A 24,358-nucleotide genomic window follows, 5' to 3' on the forward strand; every position below is an offset into this window, starting at 1 on the left:
TAAAAGTGTGCACCAGAATTATCTGCAGAATAATTTTTAAATGGAGGAAACCAGATTCCCAGTCCAGGCTAGTGAACATGACAGGCATCAGTATCTTTTTATTTTTTAGCTCTTTAGGAACTTTTATTATGAACTCAATGTTAAAAAAAAAAAAGACAGTGAACTAAAATGAAGCTTTTGGAATCTAATGAACTCATGTTTACAGTCCAACTCCCACAAGTTGCTAGTTCTATTTGATAACAACTTTCAGACTATTTCTTGTATAAAATACTGATATTATTACTTACTCATAAGTTGCTCAACAGATAGTGGACACTATTAATATTGATTGTAAGTTCATTTTAATCAATATAAACTATGAGAGGAAGGAAATGAATTTACTCTAGAATCTTTCCTGTCTAGAGTCCTAACATTAAATGTTTGTTCTCTTCAGTGGTATGGGGTGGCCCGTACAGGAATATTCCTTTCTCTTTGTGACACAGGCTGCTCATCCCTGCACCCTGTACTTTTCTACTTGTTATTGTCCACCCAACCTTTGCAGCACTTGGATACACTCAACCTCATGACTGCATAATTACTTGTGAAATTGCTTATTATCAAATTCTGCTACTTCAGCAGCTTGCTAGCTAATAATGGCACATTAGTAGGTAAAGTGATAAATCATATTTTAAAACTCATAACATTTGCAAGAATGACAGGATGATGAAAACAAAGAAACACATTCCAGACCAAAATTAAAGTCAACGAAGCCATTGTGCTGTCTAGTCTTGTTTATGGAAATGACACCTACCATCACCACATTCAATTATGAGACAAATTCTATCAGCATTTCTTAGTACCACACTTCACACCAGATGGTAGGGCATGCTTTCTACAGTGAGGTCTCAGGATTCATGCAATCCTGAGAAGTAAAAACCATCCTACATGAAAGTCAACTCCCCAGGGCTGGAAGGGAGTGGAGCACATGGCAGACAGATGAAACCCTAAGAGGGTCCCCTGTAGCACAGCCTGGAGCAATGTAACATCACAGCAGATAACTGGAAAACACCTGCAGCTGAAGGGGTACTCTGGACAGCAATCAGGGACTGCTCAGCTCATTTAGAGCTTAGCTCTTGTCATATCCTGGAGACAAACTGGCAGGAACAGATGCAATAGTAGCGTCTTGCTGGAAAATAGCAGCCACAAGAGAACACTGTATATCGATGATTATAATAATTACACAGAACATTTCTACATAGCAGTTTTTTGTATGTATTTCTGATCCTCATCACGGTTTTGCAAGAAAGGTAGGACAATTTTTAACACAATGAAAGAGGTGGATAGAAAGGTAAGTGACGTGCTTGATAGAGTACAGATAAAAAAAGCTGATATATTAACAGAGGCAGATGCAGATTTTAGGGTCTGAAGTTCATAAAAATTTCAAGTCTTTTTTTTTAGAGCAAATTAATACAATGTCAGAATGCATAAGCAGCAAATTTTGAAGGGCCTTGAAGCTTCAACTTCATTTGATTCAGGATACATTCACCTGTGCATATTGGTTTCCAAAGTTGATGGCTTTCCCAGGTGACAGAAGTGTCACTGTCAGAGCTTTAACTATGAGAGTGAGATTCTGTGGTTTAATTTTATTTGAAATAAAGTACTATTTCTAATATGCCATGCTGCTCTTTTTATTAGATAATTAAGCCAATTGGCTTGAGTCTCTCTATTAATCTACAGGAGAGAGTAGGACCATAATTCTACTGATACTTACCTAACCCCACAATGGGTTCGTGTGAAGCATTGTAGGAATGAGAATAGCAACAGAGAAATGAATATTGACAGGGAAATAAAGGAGCAAATCCTTCCTGTGTGCAGTCTACCAGCCACTCTCCTTCCCATTCTTTCAATTAAAAGTGTTTGGTCTGGTCTGCCTGTTTCTCTTCTGCAAGACTTAGGGAAGCATGAACCTCTTACTACCACCAGGGTAAATCTGTATGTTAGCCCACTTCCTTTACAGTACTTGTTTTTGAAATTATGTATGAACCCTTTCTTGTCCATGAAGTCTGATGATGGATACTTCAAATGTCTGGGATGGCATTTCCCTCCTCACTCTATCCCTCGGTATTTTTTACTATACGTGAGACTTAGAATTATAGTCACCATCTTTCAACCGTGAAGAGGAAGCAAACATAAAGGGTGAATACTGGAGAATGGAAAGAAACAGGGGCCTTGAAGAACATTGCTGCACTGGAGAAGGGACAATTTCTGAAGCTTCCTTATCTTAAAACTTGTCGTTCTTTGCTGTTAAGATAATTCCTTTGGTGGTGGTGGTTGTTGATGATAATCTAATGGAGCAGAGAATGTTGGCAATCTGCTGCTGAGAGTCTTTACCGATACAAATATTTAAAGCAATGGATCTAAAATTCCAAGCTGCATATGAGAAGCTGTAAGTCTAGGAGGGGAATTATTTAAAAAAAAAAAGTGAGGCTGGGACAGATCTACAATCTACAATCTGAAAGTTTTAGCAAATTTTAGTGTCCTGATACTAGATATAGTAAGAAGAAGCAAACTAGAAAAATAGGCTATCAGAGGTATAAGAGATTTATTTAGAGTTTTATCTTTTGGAGTTCAAACAGCCTCCGGTTTTTGTTGAGGTTCCTGGCATGTGGATAGGGCTACAGTGGAGTGCAAATTAAATTTGTTACAAAGATTTTTTTTAAAAAAAGTAGGATTTTTGTATGAGACCTCAGTATAGATGTTGAACTAGACGTTCCTAGATGTTCCCCCGATGTTCCTAAAATTTGGAAGGGTATAGAGGGGATGTATGGGATTGAATTGTCTAAATCCTGATCCCTAGTGGTGCTGGCTGGAAGTGATGAGATGCGATAGCCAGCTCTATGTATGAACGACTTGAGCTTGTTTTCAGGAGTGGGGATTTTTTTTCCCCCTCAAGAGTGTATGATCCATGAACTAAAAGTCTAGAGAGCTCAAGAAGGGCATGTTAGCCTTTCTTCCTAGCACTGGAAAACTGAGATGGCAAGAGCCTCCCAGCATTTTCTCAGGTTAATCAGATTTCATTTAAGACAAAAGTGTATGAAAAATGGAATATATGTAAGACAAAGGGCAGATCTTTTAAAATTTACCAAAGTATGTAGTAAAAACAAAAGATTATAGGATTTTTGAGACCATAAGTGACACCCATTGTTTCTATTTTAAAGGTGTTTTTTATTTTTATTGGTATGTGAAGTATAACCCATGCTGCTCAAAATGTCAGTCACAAATCATTACTGAAAATGAATCTATTACTTCTTTATTCTAAGGTGGTGAGAGATTATGGAAAAGTCCTCATTCTTACTCATTAAAAGACTGTTTCATACTTGTACCCTAGTTTCATTTGGAACTTTGAGCCAAAAGCTGAAGTTAGGTCCAAATTAGTGCTTTTGAAATACAAATACCATTATCAATATCAATATCTTAACTTCATTTTTTTCTCCTATTTTCATCATTAAAAGTGATTGTCTTGCTCTTATTCATTCTGTTTCCTCGAGACACAAAACTAGTGATGACTTGTTGAATTTTAGTTATGTGTGGTTGTTTTCTCTAGCTTTGCCAAGATCAATCAACACTTATTAGAAATAGATTTCAGCACTTTATTCAGACCTTACTAAGATGGTTTATTATCTTGGATGACAATACTGATCTTTTATATCTTAGCATTTGGCCCAGCCCACATTTGGTTAGTGAAATGAACCCATTCATAATTCTTTTCCCTTAAGTTGTGGAGGCATTTGTCTGCCCTCTTAAATACTATAACTAGTCATGGCATTATTAAAATTTTATAGTATGCAATCTTTTCTAAGTATCATGTATGTATTTGTGGAATTATAAAATTTTAGTGTACTAGAGGCACAACTTTTTCCTGATTCCTCAAATAATTTGTGACATAAATTTAGAATTTAATGTTAGCCATTTTTGCCTATTATCTGTATCTGTTTTACCTGTTTGAACAAGAAACCTTCATATTTTGCAATTATAAAACCAAATGTCCTATACTTTAAGACTTGAGGTTCATTTTTTTCCCTCTTTTTAACAAAAAGAAAGAAACACCACCAAGATGGTAAATATTTAGATGCTTTGGAAATATTTCAGATTGTAACAGGGAGAGGGCTGTCTTCAGAGGAAATCAATATACTAAATGCCTCTTAGAAAATAAGGAGGTAAAATCGATCCAAAATGGGAAGCAGCATTTTGATGTCAGAAACTTTATTTGGCAATATTGGATAGTCTAGTCCTAAGAGTGACCTTTGAATTCAAATTTTTAACTTTGTTCTGGGATCAGTGTATATAAGTGTCTATTAGAGGAAAACCACACAGAGTTGATCGCTTGTTTTAAATGTGTATTTTTATTACGACAGTGTAGACCAGCAGATCACAAAATAAACTCCACAAGAGTGAAAGTAGTTATGTTAATTATGTACCTTGGATGAACTCATTCTCTTACAAATCAGTATCATCTCCCTTCCAAAACTCAGTATTGGATAGTTAAAAAAAAATCTGACTTCAACTAAATAAATAGTACTTGGATTTGACTCTATTAAAGAGTGCTTTTAAAGTCTTATATCACTCAAACATTAGTACATTGTGAGTGGTTATATTACAACAATCATGAAATACTATTCTATGCCTACACATTACTAATTAATTTTATTATAGTTTACTTAACAGTCAAGTCAGTATGCTTAATAATTTAGGACAATGATCATCAAGTGTGGTTTCTTGGTTTAGGAACATCAGTATCACATGGGAACTTGTCAGAAACCAAACTCTCAGATCTTTCACTGGAGTAAGTTAATAAAAAATGAGGGGATCCAGGAATCTGCATTTTATCAAATCCATCTATAGGGAATTCTGAAATGAAGTGAGGTTCACGAACCACTAGTTCAGGAACTCCAGCCCGAGAGTATAAATCTTTAGTTCTACTCATGAATTGTTCCTTTATTAACTGTGTGACCTGTGGTTAGTTGCTTAACCTCTCTAAGATGAGGATCTCTCATTTGCAAAGTGGTAAATATGATAATACTTGGATCCTAAGGCTGTCATAAAGATTAAATTGAATAGTTTCATCCCAATACAAACTAATTCCTAAATTATTGACGATTTTAAGAAGAATATCAAGAATTCTTTCTTATTCTGAATGGATTTTTAATTTTATTTAAACTGACATATAAAACATAAAAATAATCCCTTTTACAGGGGTACCATTTAATTATATATATTTAAATCAGGTTAAACATATCTTATCCACAATCATTTATCATTTATTTATGGTGAAAACTTTCAATATACTGTCTCAACAGCTTTTTGAAATGCCCAGTGTGCACGGTATTGTTGGCTATAGTCACCCTATTGTGCAACTCACATGAGGATTTTTTGACTCCTAATTAACTTTGAACCACTAATAGAGGTTTCCCCCTCCTTTCCTATCCCAATTCTCTCTGGTCTCTGGTCACCACCATTTTTTCGCTCAGCTTCTGTGAGATCAACCTTTTTAGATTGCACGTCTAAAGTTAGATTATGCAGCACTTCTCTGTGTCTGGCTTATTTCATTTAACATGATTACCTCCATTTCCATTGATGCTGTTGCATATGACAGGATTGCATTTTTTTATGGCTGAATAACATTCCCTTGTGAATATGTCCCAAATTTTCTTTATCCATTCATCTGTTGATGCATACTTAGGTTGTTTCTATTTGGGGGGCTATTTGGGGGGCTATTGTGAAAATGGACATGGTAATACAGATACTTCTTTAACATACTGATTGCAATTCCTTTGAATATATACCCAATGGCAAAATTGTTGGGTTCCATGATAATTCTATTTTCAATATTTTGAGGAGCCTCAGCTATTTCCTACCAATGGCTGGACTAACCCATATTCCCACCAATAGTGTGCAGGAGTTCCCTTTTCTGTGCTTTCTCACCAATCTTGTCATCTTTATTCTTTTTAATAATAGTATTATTAAAAAGGTAATGCTCACTATGGTTTTGATTTGCATTTTCCTCACGATTTGTGATCATGATTTGTGACTATACCAGTTGGCTGATGGTATATTGAGAAGTAATTCCTGAAGTTCAATGAAGCTTGTTTTTTTTTTTTTTCATTTTCTTGTTTGTTTTATTTTTGTTTGCTTTTCAGTACTGGGAATTAAACCCAGGGATGCCACATATCGGGCCTTTTCATTTTTTATTTTGAAACAGAGTCTACCTGTTTCACTGAGGCTGGCCTCCAACTTGCAATCTTTCTTCCTTAGCTTCCCAAGTACTGGGATGACATACATGTGTCATTGCATCCAGCACTGAAATTTGTTTTATGAAACATTATTTCAACAATTTTTTTCTGTTGTTATTGCTCATATTAAACTTGGTTACATAATATAGGTAGCACAGAGAGCACTAGTAATAAGTCACTTTTCTAAGATACATGCACATCAAATTTGTGTGATAGACAAATTTAGAAAACTTTACTTTTCTAAAGAGGATAAAGGTAGCAGAGAAAAGCAGTGGGTGGTACATGGTGGAACCAATTTCCAACCAGAAGACTGACTATAGGACCTGTGCTCTTATGTATTTCAACTGATTTATATTTTTAAAAATAAATACTCTTCACATTAATGCTGTTTATGTATCATTGTTAAAATGTTTCATAATGATAATGAGGTGCTTTTATTAGCATTTAAAAATATTAGTCCTGATTTTTGACTTAGCAAATTTACCTGTTGAGAACCAACAACCTTCACTGACTACGACCTGTGGTGAACTGTACTTAGCTAAGAAGGAAGCTAAATAAAATATGCATCCATGATTTGACAAGGGCATTTATGTATTCATTATACCTTGCAAAACAAGTCTTAATAAATGCAAGTATACAGAGGATAAACACAGTGAAATATAAGGTGGACATATGTGAGGTTACTAAGAATAGCAAATTGTAGGAGTAATTGGAATCAGGTTAATCTCCAACCAGATTGTAAGAAAAAATATAGTACTATGTAAGGAATGATTTACATATTCATCTTCATGTAAGAAGGAATCGAATCATAGGCAGAATTTGTGAGTACATTTGTCTCATTATCATATATACAAGCAGGTATATATTAGGAGCAGCACAAATAAGAAGGCAAAGACAGTTGTTTTGAAAAGTTATTAAATAAGTAACCCACAGTTCCATGTCTCGAGAGCGGTGATGTAGTAAAAGTTGTGTAATAGCCTTTTTGCAGGGGAAATTGGTAAACTGGTATTACCTTGGATCCTTAAAAAGAGAGGCAGTCTGACACCTTACTGATAGTTAGCATCCCCACTGCACTGTTTTAAGAATGAGAGAAAATAAGTACAGATATGAAAGAAAAAGACCTAAAGGAGTTTTAATTTTTGCCAGATTAACACAATGAGAAATTTAAGATTGAATTTGCCACAACATATTTATGGTGTGCTTCATTTTTATATGGTATTATAATCTCAGTCTGTACCTTTGCAATTTTTGCAAAAAACTCTCTTCTTTTGGTGGTCACATCCCTGAGCACAGCATGACAGGTGGAAGGTGAGCTGCATTTCAGTCCCATTGAATAACCTGTGAACTTGTTCAGGGTGGTACTTCATTAGTAATTTTGCAGTATCTAATGGGACAAGAACTTAGCAATTATCCAGATGAACATGTTCACACTGTAGATGAAAAAATGAAGCCCACACACAAGAACGCCTTGGGAATTATTGAGTAAGTAACCCTTATAGCTGCAAATGACTAAAGGCATCCAAGATTATTCTAAAAGGAAGGAAGGCGTAAGTATAATTTAATATTTAGACAAAATTTACCTATGCAAAATAAGTTTTACAAGAAATTATTGGTATTTTTCTGTAGACAAATATTCATTTATTCCTTGTGTCATAAGAACTTCATTGTTTCCTGAAGAATATGTCTTTTTTCTCCACAGTTTATTTTTAAGTTTATTAGTAAATTTTTCTAGGTGAATTTCATACTTGGTTATTATAATTTAGTAATTCATAGGTATGTGGTCATCATGTATTCTGTATCTAGACTAAATAATGTTTCCTTAGGCCATATAGATAGAGACTTCAAACGATAATTGAATTGCTTCTTTTTGTATTCTAAAGCATTTGTCTATAATGTATTCTTATGTTTTTGATAAAAATAGTTGAGGTTAAAACTTTTAGTGTTTCAGAATATACCAGACATGACATTTGGGCTTTATATAAGTAATCTCATTTAATTATAAAAGATAATAATCACTACTAATGTCCCTCTTTTACAGATGAGAAACTGTTGCATTGAATAGTAAGTGGGTGTTTTAACAGTGAATTCACTTTCAGCCTAAACAAATTTATGCTGCAACTTTTATCTCTAAGTTAATAATTAGATAAAATTTTTTATAGGTGTTATGTGTTATTATGCTTACATAAGTTATTATATCTAAGGAATTATAGACCTATTATTCAGAATATCTTTTTTGTAATCATGTACCATTCCCTAACCATCACATTTTCTTTAGTTGCTTAAAAAGATGTTAGTTCAATACCACTTAATATTTCATAGAGCCATAATAATGTTTTATATTTCTCAAGTTTCACTACATGTAAACAAAGAGAAATAATATTTTATTCATAATGACAGCCTGTTCCTTGGACAGTGAAGTACAATTCACAATGTAGTCTAGGATTAGATATCCTAGTTTACCAAGAGAATTTGGTATAGTTTGAGAAGTGCTAAAAATCAGTATTTGGAAGTATGATTTGTACCAGTGGCTCAGTTAATAACTAATTATGGGACTTTATAAAGACCTTTACTCCTATGAATCTGTTTACCCATTTATGAATTGAGTAATTTATCTCTTCCGGCACTGTCATTGCATAAGTCTGGAATTTTCTTGCAGTTAGAAAATTAAAATATGCAGACGGGTATGGTGGCACACACCTGTAATTCCAGAAACTTGGAAGGCAGAGGCAGAAGCAGCATTGTGAATTTGAGGCCAGCCTGAGCAACTTGATGAGGCCCTGTCTCAAAATAAAAGATAAAGACTAGTATTATAGGTCAGTGATAAGATGCCTTTGTGTTCAGTACTCAGTACCAAAACTACTATAAAATACATTACAAAATTTAGTAGAACCTAAGAGTATAATAAACATAACTTAATCTTTGATTGAGGCAGCATTTTAGAGTCTTGGATTTCCTTAGGATCACTGTTATGCAAATGTAATTAAACTATAGACATTTAGAATTGCTATATTAATTAATATTAATGTAAAGAAAACAGAATTTGTGTAGTACATAGAAGGTATCTTGGTCAGAAAAGATTGAGTTGGTTTTTGTTGGTTTGAATAATGGCTAGTTTTGTTGATCATCTTTATAACAAAAAATCACACATTCGTTTTTTAAAAATAATAAGAAATTAGTTTTGTATTTTTATTTTCATAGTACCTGTATGAGTGTCTGGCATGTAGCATGGAATCAATAATATTTTTGAGAAAACTAAATGAAATTATCCAGCAAACATATTACATTAACTCACTGTTGTGTATTTAGCTCACTGTAAAATATTGGGAAAATGTAAAGATGAACAAGCCAATTTTAGTCTTTGAGGATCTTAATGTTTACTGAGGACAAATAAACGTGTATGATAATAATTGCAGTATAATGTGATAAATGCTCTGATAGACATTTAATTCATACTGTTTAGAGAAATCCTGAAATATTTGAAAGAAGAGCCATGTTTTAATCATCTTTTGCAAATTAAATGAATTTTTGCCAGGCAAAAAAGAAAAAAAAAAGTATTCTCATAGATGAAGAGAGACTTAGATATTCAGATAAAAGGGATATCATTTCATCATAAAATATATGGATGAAAAGGAGAGAAATTAATTTGTACATCTTGGAGATAAACCATAGTTTCTGCAAGCTGCATTAAGAATTTCTACTTAATTTTTATAGATTACTTAGTATAATGATCATCTTGAAATATATATTGGGAAATTCGAAGTCAATAAAGTTAATATTTTGTTTTGTTTAATTTTTGGTCATTCAGAAGTGAACAAGAGTGGAATAATTATTTGGCCCAGCAAAACTTGCAGGCTGAGTGAGAGAAGATCAGGTATTAGACATTTGTGTACATAAGAGCATACAGAGCATAAGAGCATTCAGCAGAGATCCCGACTATTTGGTTTTTGCATGCCTAAGTAGAAAGAAACATTTTCCTATTTAATACAAATTTTTCATTGTTTTTTTTTACTTGTGCTACTATATACTAATGCCACAGTAGTAGTATGTATATTTTAAATATAATATTTTATTAAAATTTTAAGTATTAAACTAAGATATGTGTATTAACAAAATTCCTGTGAATGTCCTTTATTTATGGATTAGTTTCTGGAGCCCTGGAGCAATGTGTGCTCTATGTAGATATTGTTAGTCTAGAACAGTGATTCTTAACCTCGGCTATAGGTTAAAATCACTGAGCTGCATCCCAGAACAATTATTTCTGAATGTCTTCTATGGGATTCAGACATCTAAATTTTTCTATATCCTCAGGGGATTTCAGTGTGCATCTGAGGATAAGAACCACTTAAAGGGATTAGAAGAATTATTTCAACCCAGAACAGAGAGACAGCAGGGGAGAAAAGTGATTTCTTATATTAGAAGCACATAGGAAACTATTTTGAACCACAATCACTAATTCACCTTTCTGGAGATTTTATATATTAACTTGGGCTAATTTTTTCAGATTTTTGGAATATTTGCATGTGTAATGAAATATCTTGGTGATGAGGTCCAAGTCTAAACATTAAATTCATCGTGTTTCAAATACACCTTAGATACGTAGCCTAAAGGTATTTTTGTATAACATTTAAAATAATTTTCTGCATGAAACAAAAGTTTGTATACATGAAATCATCAGAAAGCAAAGGTGTTGCTATCCCAGCTGCCCATATGGACAATCTATGATGATTTGGCATCAGTAGATCCCTGACTCTGAATTTGTATGCTACTAAATGCAAACATGTTTTATGCTCATTCACACACTAATACTTTATAGTAAAAAATGACATGTTGTTAATATAGAAAAAAAAAATAACGTGTTCAGGGTAACTAGTCAGCGAAGGTAGCATCACCAGAATCCCCATTTGGACTATTAAACAACAGCAACAACAAAGAACATCTTTATCCGTAGAGCAGAGAATAAGAAATCACACAGTAAAAAGCCCACCATTGGCCATCAAGCCCACCATGTCTGTTTTATTACCATTTGTGGCAGTGCTTGTGTGGAGGAATCTGGGCATATGCAGAAAATACATAGAGTAGGTGAAGGGGGTTGGGAAGGTCCGTTTTCATTGGGAATGCTGAATAAAATGTGCTGTGTGTCTGTTTTGATTGCAGCCTCTCACATGAGGTCAGGTGTGGAATTTCCCACTGGGGTTTCATATCAGCACTCAAAGTGTTTCAGATATCAGAGCATTTCCAATTTGGGGTTTTATAGATGAGGGGTCTGTGTCTACCTGGTGACTTTCAACAACAAACAAATAGAAATAATCTTAATGTAAATTATACCTTTTAATTTTAGTACAACTAGTAATAAGAAAAACAGCGTGGTACCAGATGCCTTTTTCTTTTTTTTTTTGCAGGTATGTCCTATGGAAAATTGTGTAGCAAACAAAGAATGTCTTCATGATTCTTATTTCTGCTTCAGTGTCTTTGTCTCTTGTTTTAAAATTCTCCTCAAAATGACATTGCTGTGTACTTTCTCTGAACCTTCTCTTCCGTTCCTCAGATGTTAATGTTTGTGAGTGTAATCAATTAAAATAATTTATTTATGTTAACTTATTATTGATGCTACATTAATTAGCAGCCAAAGGTGACTGTTCTTACAATATATATATGTATTCTAATTGGTTAGCCTATGTCAGGAGTTTAGTACTCAGTTTTGCATAATGAGGAAATCAATTTTACTGTCCACCCTAAAAATATCAGTTCCTTGGGCGTCCAGTTCAGTCAAACCTAACTCCTAATGGAATTAATAATATTGGTAGCAATGCTAGAAAGAGAACCCACTAATACTTAATAAGCAAAACATGAGACTACATTGGTAAACATAGGTAACATTCTGGTTTTATTCAGTGTACTGAGTACAGATTTAAGTGCATCACATATAATAATGTATTTAATCCTCACAACAGTTCTCCAATTGTGTTTTTATCATCAATAGCTACTTTGTGATCTTTCTTATATGTATAGGGAAATTCAAGTACAAAGAAAGCTAAGCAACTTGTCTAAGTCATAATCTATGTAAGTGGCAGAGAGAAGTTTCTTAACCCAGGCAGTGAGACCCCATCGTGTCTTCTCTTACAAACATAGTACCCTCTAGATTTTGTGCACTTGGATTTAAAATAAATTAATTCACACAGGAAAATACGTATGTCAGCAGGAGAGTGTATTTTTTCCCAATAATAGCCAAAGGTTTGGTTATTGTTTATAGAATCGTATTAAAAGCCAAGAAGGGCCAATTTCTGATGGAGATTCAAAGAATTTCTTCACACAGGAGAATGTCTGATAGGGGATTCATGGTTCGATTATTCAGTCATTCATTAAGCGACACTTACTGAATGTCTACCATATCCTTAACTCTATTCTGTGTGCTAAAGACAAAAGTTTTCTTAAAACCCATAGATGAGTGGGAGTAAGAGACAATAAAAAATAAAGATATAACATGCTAACTATACTGTTCAATTGTTATGATAAGATTCTGATTCCACTGCAGCACTGAAGGGTAAAGGTTTGCATAAGGGAAAGTTTATAGAAATACTATAGTCTGCCCTTGCCAGCTTCTTCAGTCCTGTGAAAGCAGATGCTGAGGTCTCAACCACTGTGAGAGACTTGACTGGGCAGAATGTGTCCCCAGATCTTAGCACAAACTGAATAAAGCAATAGCTAAGGCAACTGGGGGAGGGGGAACCTTGTAATTCAAGGCCAAAATGGTTCCCAGTCAGTAATTCTGCCCTGAACAATGCAGCAGAACTTGGGCCAGGCGACTAAACTGTAGTGAAATACTGTGAAATAGCACCAGGGAAACCAGGGCAAGCTTGTTAGAGAAAAAAGTTCTGAATGCTTTAAAGCTGGGGTAATTTGTAATTTTTTTTTCTCAGCCAGTTAGTGAAAGATCTTTGCACATATTTTAAGGCATGTGGCTTCACTCCTTTTTTTTTTTCCCTGTAGTTAGCGTTAGGGTGAGGGTGAGGGTGACGGTTTTGCCTCTTTATACAGAGGAATGACTAAATTATTGGGTGTTGAGTGAAGTGCTTTTGCAAAGTAAATAACTGTAGTCCTTTAGTGCATGTTTTAAAAGTCTTATCAGCCTCATTTTATTTTAGTTATTTTACTTATTTCCTATTAAATACATATAATATATGTCGCATAGAAAAATGTATTACATAAGTAGAATTCAGTATGGAAGAGAAAGCTATGCCCTCAATTTTGTTTGGTCATCTGAAAATGAACATCTGTACCTTTATACTTGCTGCAATTTTCTACCCTAGCAATTACTCACATGAGCTAGTAGAATATAATTGTCCAAGGTTCGTGTTCATCTGGGTAATTTAGTGGAAAAACTCCTATTAGATAAGCTGGCTGACAGAATTTCATTAAATTGTTTACCAGTTAATCAGCTTTGTTTTATGATGGGTATAAATTTGTATCCTCTATAAAGGTATATGTGCACATAATACATTTCTTTAAAGTATATGATAAACAAAAATCAGAAATAACATATCCATTCAATGTAAGAGTCTGTAGAAAAACAGAATAAATCTATTCTTAAGTAATTAAAATTATAAGTAAATTTTAAATTTTATGATATGCTTTGAAGAGGATTATCAAATTATCAGTCTCAATTTATATAGTCTCAATTTGTATTTGATAAGAAATCTATTAAACAGAAATACTAAGTATATTTTCACATCTGTCATACATAGCAAGATGAATAGAAGGTCATTTCTGAATGGTTTTATTTATGTAGAATAATGAGTCACACTAAAGACTATTGGTATTAATAACTGTTGTTGCTTTAATGCATTTGTTCAAAAAGGGACACAATCTGAATTACTTATATCTTTGGTTGTTTTGTAAAAGCTATGGTTTACCAAGATATGGAAGTCAAAGCAAATCTTCTCTGATACCTTCAAGTGATTTATTTAATTTTTACTAAAATGAATTTAGCAAGTATCTTTTTTGCAATAAAGAATAAAACATCTGAAGGAGTTTTCAATTTGCATCTAATGTGCAGGATCATAACACCTGGAAACATTGAGGACAGTGAGAATGCTTAAATTATGTGATAATTATAATTGTTGCAGTTATGGGCCAGCTGTAGTATTAGAGCTGAACTAAATGACAAATGAATGGTAAGGACTGGTCAGTGAAACTGGTTATACATTGCCTAGGTATAACAAAGTAATAGTCCTCTGTTATGAACTAGCTACTCTTCATTGGGCAAAATTCTTATGTTAGAAAATGATTAAGAAAATAAGTAGACCTCTCAGGATTGTTCTGGCTATCATATGAGATGATTTAATTTACTCAGAAATTATTTGTTGATCTCCTTATTGTGAAAGAAACACTACCAGACCCCAAGTATTCAGAAAATTACAAGGCATTGAAACTTAGTGATATTGATCTCTTAGGAGTTGTCAAGATGGAGATGAGGCATAATATTAAAGCCATTCAGGGCTAAAACTGATATATGGTTAATACGGTTATTCAGTAATCAATAATTTTGTGCACCTACTATTTGTCTGATACAGTATTTTATGACCGAAGATAAGGAAGAAGACAAAAATATTGAAAAAGAGTTAGTGTTGGGGATTGTCCAGCACACGACCATGCAGAGTACAGAGCAAACTTATCAGGAGGATTGGTTTTCTTTCCCATCCATATCCAAATTGGAAAATTATAGGATATTAATCTTTGAAGAACTTTAAAATTTTTTTATTGAGAAAACATATATTCCCTTAAGGCATTTTTTGGAAATTTAGTAAAATCTGAAATGGTTTATGGTATGGATTTTGTCATTATTTTTATATAATGGTTTAATTTAATCATTCTATTGAATAAATACAAGTAAAATAAATAAACATCTATAATAAAGTTCAACTAGGCTTATCCTCTAAACTTTTTTTTAAATAACTTAATTTGAATATTTCATACTAGAATACCAGCACATCCATTCTGTGGATGCTGATTAAATGGGTAAGAGCACTGATTTTAGATTTAACTGATATGGTTTATTCCCCAGTTTTGTATCTCTGTATTTCTTTCTTTTTTTTCTCACCAATAAAAGTTAAGATGATCTGGTAAAAATTAATGAGATGAATGTATAACAAATTGTTAACCCAGTTCCTAGCATAGCATTAAACACTTAAGTAAATGTTAGCATTGAGGACATATATCTTGCACCTAATAGCTAATAAGGAAGTGTAGTTATTAATTTCACTTGAGTGTTATTGTATGGCAGAATGATGATATACTTTGATAATATATAATATGATATGTGATTCTTGCTCTCTTGGAAGCTTCTCTTGGAGCTCAGTGGTAAGACCCTGTAATTTAACATCAAACAAACCTAGGATGGAAAGCTGGTTCCCCCTTACAACAAACAAATGACCTCATCTCCCAAAATGTGTAAAGTGTGTGTGTAAAATAGTAGAAACTCTTGTATTTTTACAAAGATTAAAAGAGATTCATTCCTCAACATAAACTCTATACATAGTCAACTGCAGATTTTTAGCTATTTATAGTACAGTCATTAAGAATCCATCACATGAATTTATAAGTACAAATGGGGTAGTATTTTAGATTTATGTATATTTTCTCCTTCTACAAAACAATATAAAGTTACTTATAAGAAAACAAGTCAAAACTTAGGAATGTGCAAAGGAGAAACTTTAAATCATTCATAATCTCATTACTCCTAATAGTTGATCTTTTCTTTTTGACACTGCTTGGTAGATACATGCATATATCTCTATGAATAGCTATTCTCTCTCTCTCTCTCTCTCTCTCTCTCTCTCTCTCTCTCTCTCTCTCTTCTCTGTGTGTGTGTGTGTGTGTGTTTGTGTATGTTATGTGTATTTACAAAAATAGAAACATTTGACACCAGGCTTTCTCAAATTTATTACTAATGATTTTGTTTTAGAAAGATGTCCATGATGTTCCTCAAATTATTTTGAAAAATTAATGAAATAAAGTTAGCATGGACAGTTGTGTTTGCAAAGTATTAGGGTGAGATAATCAAGTGGGTTTCTTTGCCATTGGACCTTGAAATATTTTCATACAATAAGGACTGTTCTTATCTCCAAATTGGGACTAAAATATCCAGGATTTTCCAGACGTAAATGACTTTTTAAAGAAAATACATAAGATCAGTTCATTTTATGATAATTAGTGTTTTATGCAGCATAGTTTTGGAAACTACTAATTTTTATGTACTTTTTCAATTAACATTTTATCTTGAGTATTTCATTATCTTCTTTTGAAAAGAACATGATATTCAATGATTGTGTAATAGTTCTTTGCAATGCAGTTCTTATTTTAATAACAAGGTAAAAATCTTCATTGTAGAATGTGGTTGGTTGAAAGCTTGAAATTAAATACACACAAACACACACACACATACACACACACACACACACATCAAATCTGAGGTGACCCAACGAAAGTATATGCAAGTACAAGTGAACTGGGGATGGGGGAGGGTGCTAGAGTATTGTGCAGAAAAGATTCCATTCCATTTTTTTGTTCCTCTAGGAGGAATTGCTTCTAATAATTTCATGGTTGCCTGTCAATCTGAGGCAGATGCTTTACCCTTCCTATATAAGTGAGAGATACTACTGCTACATGCCTTTTTCCTTTTCAAGATCATTTTGAAAGCATAATTTTTAAACAAAATTATCTCAACTAGGAGGTTGCAGGGAGGAGGTTAGGAAAATTTATTCAGGCAGGCATTTTAATCAAAGACGTATTTGTTAGAAATGTGGTCAAAAGTGTACTTGGCCAAGTCACACAAATAATAACTTTTTTCCCTTTGAGCCCTGGTCCAAGGCTTTAGAAATGAGTTATGAATGTAAATAAATACAAATCAATAGGAGTTCTGTTTTTATTACTTCTCAGGGAATTTCTGTACAATTTGAGAGCAACTTGCTGCAAGTTCAGCAGATGATTAAGTTTAACCTTGATCCTGAGCCAGCAAGATTGGCTTGCTTTCTATCAGCAAGGGATGTAAATTTACTCGGACACATTTTAATTGGCATTTATACAACATGTACACACAGATGCTGAATTCATTGAGAAATCCTGAGTGCCATCTGTTTAATGAGCTTTGCCCTCTATTGTAGTACACCATAAAATAAAATTGGATCCCCTTGGCTTTCTCATATATTTATCTTAAACCATACATTTTGAGTGACCACCCTATTAGCGTGCTATTCTGTTAAATATTAGTTATTACTATAATAATCCAAATATATACTTTATTTTCTCTTTCCTTTTATGTGGAGAGTTTTTCTTCTACTCTTTCTCTTAATAAAAAGGTTATCTTCATAAAGTGTCTTTAATAAGTTTCAAAAGCAGGGTTTTTTTTAAGTTTAAGGTAATTTCTTAGTAAAACATCTAACATAGTTATATAGAGAGAAATAACTATATCTCATAAAATGCAAATTTATTTTTTAAAATTTTTTTTAGTTGTAGATGGACATAACAATTTTATTTTATTTATTAATTTTTATGTGGTGCTGAGGAACAAACCCAGTGCCTCACACATTAGGCAAGCACTCCACCACTGAGCTACAACCCTAGCCCTGCAAATTTATTTTTAATAACATAGTTAATGTTTCTAAATTTAAAAGAAAATATTTAAAATAATCATTTTATTTTTGGGTTTTTTTTCCCTCATTTACAATCAAAACTTTTTGTTGGACCCAGTTTCGAATGAAAGTCAGTTGACTCGCTACAAGACTTAGGGCAGAATATAATCCCCAAATGATCTGCATAGACAGACTTGAAGGAAGACCTTGAGCCAATCTTGTGAAGGTTAAGGGGGAAGTGCTGGTCTTTGCCCATTCAGTGCCTTAGGTTTTAGACAGTAAAAACGCAGCTGGGGGCAGGGGCAGAGCTCAGTGGTGCAATGGTAGCCTGGCAAGTGTAAGTCTCCAGCTTGCAATTATTAAAAAAAAAATCAAAATTATAACAACATCAACAATAAAAACGTAAGTCTAAAATACACATTTGAAAAAAAAAATCTGTAACAGATATAGATGACATGCCACAATTTGAAGCAAAATTACAACTCTACCTTTCTGATACAGTAAGTCTTTTACTTTAAAAAAGAAACCTAAACCAGCAAATTATTTTTTTTTGGTGCCTTTTCATTTTAAAGTAGGTAGTCAGTCTTAAGAGAGCTGTCACTTTTTAAAGCTGTCATGATGACAGAATGAACCATTCATTTGATCAGTATTGGCCTTATATCTCTGTGATAGCTAGTGATTATGGTGACATTGTCTTCAACCTAAATTTGTGAGCCTGAGAATGAAATTCTTGAGCTTGAAAGATGTTTAAAACTGAAAGTAAACTAACAGATATAGTATCAAATTTAAGTTGTTGTTACAGGAATAGGTTTAGTTAATTTCCTCATGTGGTTAATGCTTAATATAGTGATATTACTTACTATATTAATACAATTTTCTTCTAAGTATTGAGACTCTGGGGTTGCTTTAAGAGGTAAACTGTAAAATAAGCAACCTCCCCCACCACCCTACCCCAGGGAGCCACCTCAATCAAATCTTATGGTTTCCAAGGACTTTTCATTAAAGTCCCACTTAGAGCTCCTTCAGAAATTGTCTTAATTCCATCTAAAAAATTTTTTTAAAGAATTTTTTAAAATTAGAATTCCTTTGTTACCTTTGGAATCTGTTCAAGTTTTCATGGGTAATGGTAATCTGATTTTAAGTCAATGGTCTTTCTTAAACTATTTGGGTTATTATAGCATTAAACCAATTACTTAACCTAGCAACTCAATTTTTCCACCTTTGAAATGAAAAAAAAAAAGACTTGGACTAAAGAGATCTCTAAATTCCTTTTAACTAAAACATTCAAGTTTCAAAATTATATCCATATAAAATAAGATCACAGAATGTAGATTAGATTGCTTATCTTTTATCTCTGACATGTCTCCAAAATATAAAACTTTAGAATATAAGAATAAATCCTTTGCTGTTAGAATTAAACTGAAAATATTCTTTAAAATTCCCTTTGCTCTGGAAAATTCACATCCCAAACAATCTGCTTCTATCTTAGCCTTCCTACTAATTGAAATTAAATTCTGTAACATGTTCATCACATCTCTTATGCCTTTACTCCATAAAACTTGTATTTCACGTACTAACACCTACTCACCTTAACTGCTCATATTCTCTGTGTGGATCTAAATTTTCTCATGTACAGACTATCAGTCTTTGGAACAAAGGTAAGAGGTAGGAAATAGGGTCCAGGTGGGAAAGGCTGTAGGTTTTGGAAAGGTGGAGTTATGGGCAGTGAGCTGTGGGGGTGGTGTTGGCCAAGCAGTTATTGTAGAATAATGTCTCAAAATAGATGTAGGCCTTGGTTTTTCACATGCCCTCTAAGTAAGAATTCAAATGTCTGTTTACTGAATTAAAATCAAAGATGTATAAATAAAAAAGATAATTGGCATGGGGTATGGAGGTAGAGAAAATGATGGTTGTTTTATTTTTTTCTTTTTTGTAAAGTCTAGTTTATAGACATGCATTACCAAACCTTATAATGCAGGTATGTGAGATGTGGTTAACTAGAAGTTGCAACTGCCTCAACAGTCTGTCAATTTTGATTATAATCTGGAAGATTAAGGTATGGATTTCTTTAAAAAAAAAAAACAAACTTTATTTTTTACGTAGTGCTGATGATCAAATGCATTGCTTCACACATGCCAGGCAAGTGCTCTACCACTGAGCCACAGCCTTAGCTCGTGAATTTCTTTTCAATGCTAAAGTTAGTAGAGTGTCACATATGTTAAATTACTCAAATTGGGTTAAAATATTATGGATTAAAATATTAAAACATCTTCTAAGTGCAGAAGGCCTCATCAATTAGCATGAATAATCTTCAGAAGTTCATTTCCTAGCCATCAGTGTACCAAAAAAATTGTACTAGAGACTAACTTATTAATCTGGCTTTTCTCATGTCTTTACATTTGTTTAGTTGCTACTTTGATCCTAATTCTGAATTTATGCAACCATATGAGCCAAATAATATTTTTAATTGCAAGTATGGCCCCATACCCTGCTCTCATTCTTGTGAGAAATGGGGCAATATTTCAAGTATTTCTTAGATCAATTAGTTATAATTGCAGTAGTTGTCAATTATTTATAGTGTTTGAGAGAAGAATGTACATGTCTCTAATGTCACTTGTCACCTGGTAGGGTACCCATTTCATTTTCTTCTTTGTTAATTACTTTTCTCCATGTGCCTATGATCCCCTCAAATCCTGGAATGTCATAGGCTTAGTGATTGTGGTTTTTCATTTACTAGTGATGATGCTCTGAAATTCTTTTCCTTTGATTCTTTTGCTTCTTAGGAAAGAGAAATGACATCATTTTCAAGATTTTCATGACTAAACAGTATAAGTAGTTTGGTAGTAAAGATAATACAATTAGTGATCCCTAAAAGGTATGCTTTCAATCAGAAAAATTAAACACAACTGATTTTTTTTCTTATATGAAATGTTGGTCATTATCTTCTATTATTTTTTGCAAGTTAAAGAGAACTTCATGACTCAAGTAAAATTATTTGTCTACTTCTGATCTTGAGAACACGAAAGAAAACCAATATAAGAAATTATGATTAAAAAATGCTGCTATATCATTTGTTTAGGGTTATTATTACATTAAATGATATGCATCCAGATTGTTATATATTCACATAAGCTTTTCCTTATTACAGTGAATTTGACACTAATAAACAAACAAAAATAACAAATAGAAATATAATTCAAAGTAGGAATAACAATGTGTTTTCAATTTTATTATTTCCTGGCTTTTGGTATTTAGGTCAAAAAGGCATTCTATGTTTTGCCATGCTGCAGTTTTTTTCTTTAACTCATAAATAATTTTTCATATAACACAGTGATTTGCTCATTAAGACCATGGGATTGCTCCAGGATATCTGTAAGTCCATACCCTCATCTGCATAATTATAGGTTATTGTCAGCTAAAAACAATCATGAATTTAATGTGGGCTTTTTATTTACTTACCTCTCAATATCTGTGAAAAAACTTGAAAACCTGTTTAAACTAGAAAAAAACTGTTTTCATAATTTCTTTAGCAGCAAAATGTAATTTTGTATCATTAGAGACAATGTAAATCTTATTTAAAAAATAAATGCGAATTTCAATCACAGGTTTTTTAATAAAGCTAGACTCTTTCAATCCAAATACATATTATTAAGACTGGAAACATCAAGTTAACTTAATGTCACATTTACCTTAAAATACTGGACACTGCGCCATTGGACTGCGGCACACCTCGGTCTGCTTCTGCTGCAACAGGGAGAGGCCCTACTCCCGTGGCTCTCGCCCAAGTCTCCATTGCCGCTGCCGCCTTAGAAGCTGCTACTACAGCACCGCGGTTTGCGGCTTGCAGTCCCGCCCCGCCCTGAGCTGCCACAGCGGTCGCCAGTGCCCGGGCCCTCACTGTCGCCAGCCAAGCATCCAATATGAGCCTACAGAAGAAGAATGTGAGTGGAATTCAGAGGATGAGGAGTTCAGCAGTGATGAGGAGGTGCAGGATGACACTCCTAGTGAAATGCCTCCCTTAGAGGGTGAGGAAGAAGAAGAAATGCCTAAAGAAAACTCTGAGGTGAAGGTTAAAGAAAATGAAGTTCCTAAAGAAATTCCTGAGGTAAAGGATGAAGAAAAGGAAGTTCCTAAAGAAAGTCCTGAGGTAAAAGCTGAAGAAAAGGAACTTCCTAAAGAAATTGTTGATGTAAAGCCTGAAGAAAAGGAAGTTCCTAAAGAAATTCCTGAAATAAAGGGTGAAGAAGCAGATTCTACAGATTGTATGGAAGCAACTCCTGAAGAAAAAGAAGATCCTAAAGAAGCCATCCAGGCAAAGGCAGAACAGGAAGAAAAACCTAAAGTAACAGAGCCAAAGGCAAGGTCTGCAGTAAGAGAGGCTCATAAAAGAGTTCCTGAGACAAGGCCTAAAGAAAGAGTGAGTATTAAAAGAGCTCGGAAGGGGAAACCTAAAAGAGAAGATCCTAAAGGCATTCCTGACTACTGGCTGACCGTTTTAAAGAATGTTGACAAGCTTGGGCCTATGATTCAGAAGTATGATGAGCCCATTCTGAAATTCTTGTCTGATGTTAGAGTGAAGTTCTCAAAACCTGGCCAGCCTATAAGTTAACACCTTTGAATTCCATTTCCTACCCAATCCATACTTCAGAAATGAGTTGCTTATGAAGACATACATAATAAAGTCAAAACCAGATCACAATGATCCCTTCTTCTCTTGGGGATGGGAAATTGAAGATTGCAAAGGCTGCAAGATAGATTGGAGAAGAGGAAAGGATGTTACTGTGACAACCACCCATAGTCGTACAACTGCTACTGGAGAAATTGAAATTCAGCCAAGAGAGGTTCCTAATGCATCATTCTTCAATTTCTTTAGTCCTCCTGAGATTCCTAAGACTGGAAAGCAGGAACCACGAGAAGATGCTATCCTTGATGAGGACTTTGAAATTGGTCAAATTTTACATGATAATGTCATTCTGAAGTCAATCTATTATTATACAGGAGAAGTCAATGATACCTACTATCAAGATGGCAGAGATTACGGAAATAGGAAATACCGGAAATAGGAAATACCGAAAATAAAAAAGCTGGCTGAAAAAAATTTTCAAGAATCTTAAAAATTCAAGCAAGCAGAAGTGAAGCAGGTTTATGTAGCCTTGAAATAAATAAAAACCTGCCCTGTAACCTGAACACTATTACTCTTATAAATGTCTTGTGTTTTCCTATGTTCTTAGCCCATTTAAAAATTGTTCTATAAAGTGTCTTAAGTATCAGTTTATTCTATTGAGCCTGTTATAGTGTAATATTCTTCAAAATATGTAAACTGTTGTTAGTTATTTAAAGCATGTTAGTTTGGTGCTACAGAATGTTGATTTTTGTGAAATCCTTTTGTCATGTTCCTCTTAGATTGTAGCTGTGAAAACTGTCAGAATTATTAGAAAAATATTTGCTTGGAAAAAAAAGTTCCTGAAGTAACAATGCAAGAGTTTTATTGTTATTTTTTCCTTTTTCCAGCCCGGAAGTCTAAGGGTTTAAATCTGCTTGCACTAGCTGTGCCTTCATTAATTTGCTATAGAAATACACTACTTATTGTTAACTAGAACAGTGCATTGTGAAATTTGACTGCTTGAAAAAAAATGAGTATACTTTTAAGAATGTCTGTCAAAACTATATTTGATTTATATGGATTTGTTTATGTGAATAATAGTTTATAAATCAATCATAATGAAGTTATTGTTTACCACTAAGGTGTTAATATGACAGTATTTTTTTAAAAAAGTTTTATCACATTGTGTAATTGCATACTAAAGGTATCACATTTTCTTTGTATTATGTTTTACTTTACCTTTCACTGAAAATGATTGCATTATTTGATACTTGTTTCATGATCCTTTATTGTAACCTCAAATAAATAAATGTCAAATAAAGTGTATGATGCTATTAAAAAAATACTGAATTTCACATATGAAAAAAAACACATTTCATTTATAGGAAGGTACAGTGATTTTAAGAATCAAATTTTAATTCATGTTTTAAAATATAATGTCACCAATTGTGCTTTCTTTTGTCAAAATTAAGTATCAGTAATTGCAGCTAAGAAAGTTAAACACTATCAATTTCCAGTTATTCTACCTTTCCCTCTAATAATTAATATCATAATCTAATAATCAATATAGTATTATAGTAAAAAGAATAGATGGCTAATAAAATTATTTTTTGTTTAGTTTTCATTGCAGTTCTAACTGAAAGAGTTGCTAATATATAAAGGAAATTTACATTATATATACATATGCCAAAAGAGCCTATCAATTATTTAAGAAACAGGTTTATCAACATATTTAAAATATAGACAAAGTTTTGTGATGATCAGATTTTATTGACCCATTATAAACTTTGTTTGGTAGAAACAGAAACACCTTTCAGTAAGTAGAAAATAAAAAATAAATAAATAAAATAGCAGTCAAG

At 33.2% G+C, this 24,358-nt stretch overlaps 1 protein-coding gene across 1 annotated transcript; it reads left to right on the forward strand.

Moving 5' to 3' along the window:
* Nucleotides 1–1,306: 1,306 nt before the first annotated feature.
* Nucleotides 1,307–22,959, forward strand: LOC144252549 (nucleosome assembly protein 1-like 3). Its single transcript, XM_077794803.1, is given in 4 exon segments — nt 1,307–1,327; nt 7,624–7,751; nt 21,650–22,502; nt 22,504–22,959. Coding segments are annotated over 4 exon segments (1,458 nt in total).
* The last annotated feature ends 1,399 nt before the right edge of the window (nt 22,960–24,358 follow it).

This window comes from Urocitellus parryii, unplaced genomic scaffold (genome assembly GCF_045843805.1).
Source record: "Urocitellus parryii isolate mUroPar1 unplaced genomic scaffold, mUroPar1.hap1 Scaffold_45, whole genome shotgun sequence".
Lineage (NCBI taxonomy): Eukaryota > Metazoa > Chordata > Mammalia > Rodentia > Sciuridae > Urocitellus > Urocitellus parryii.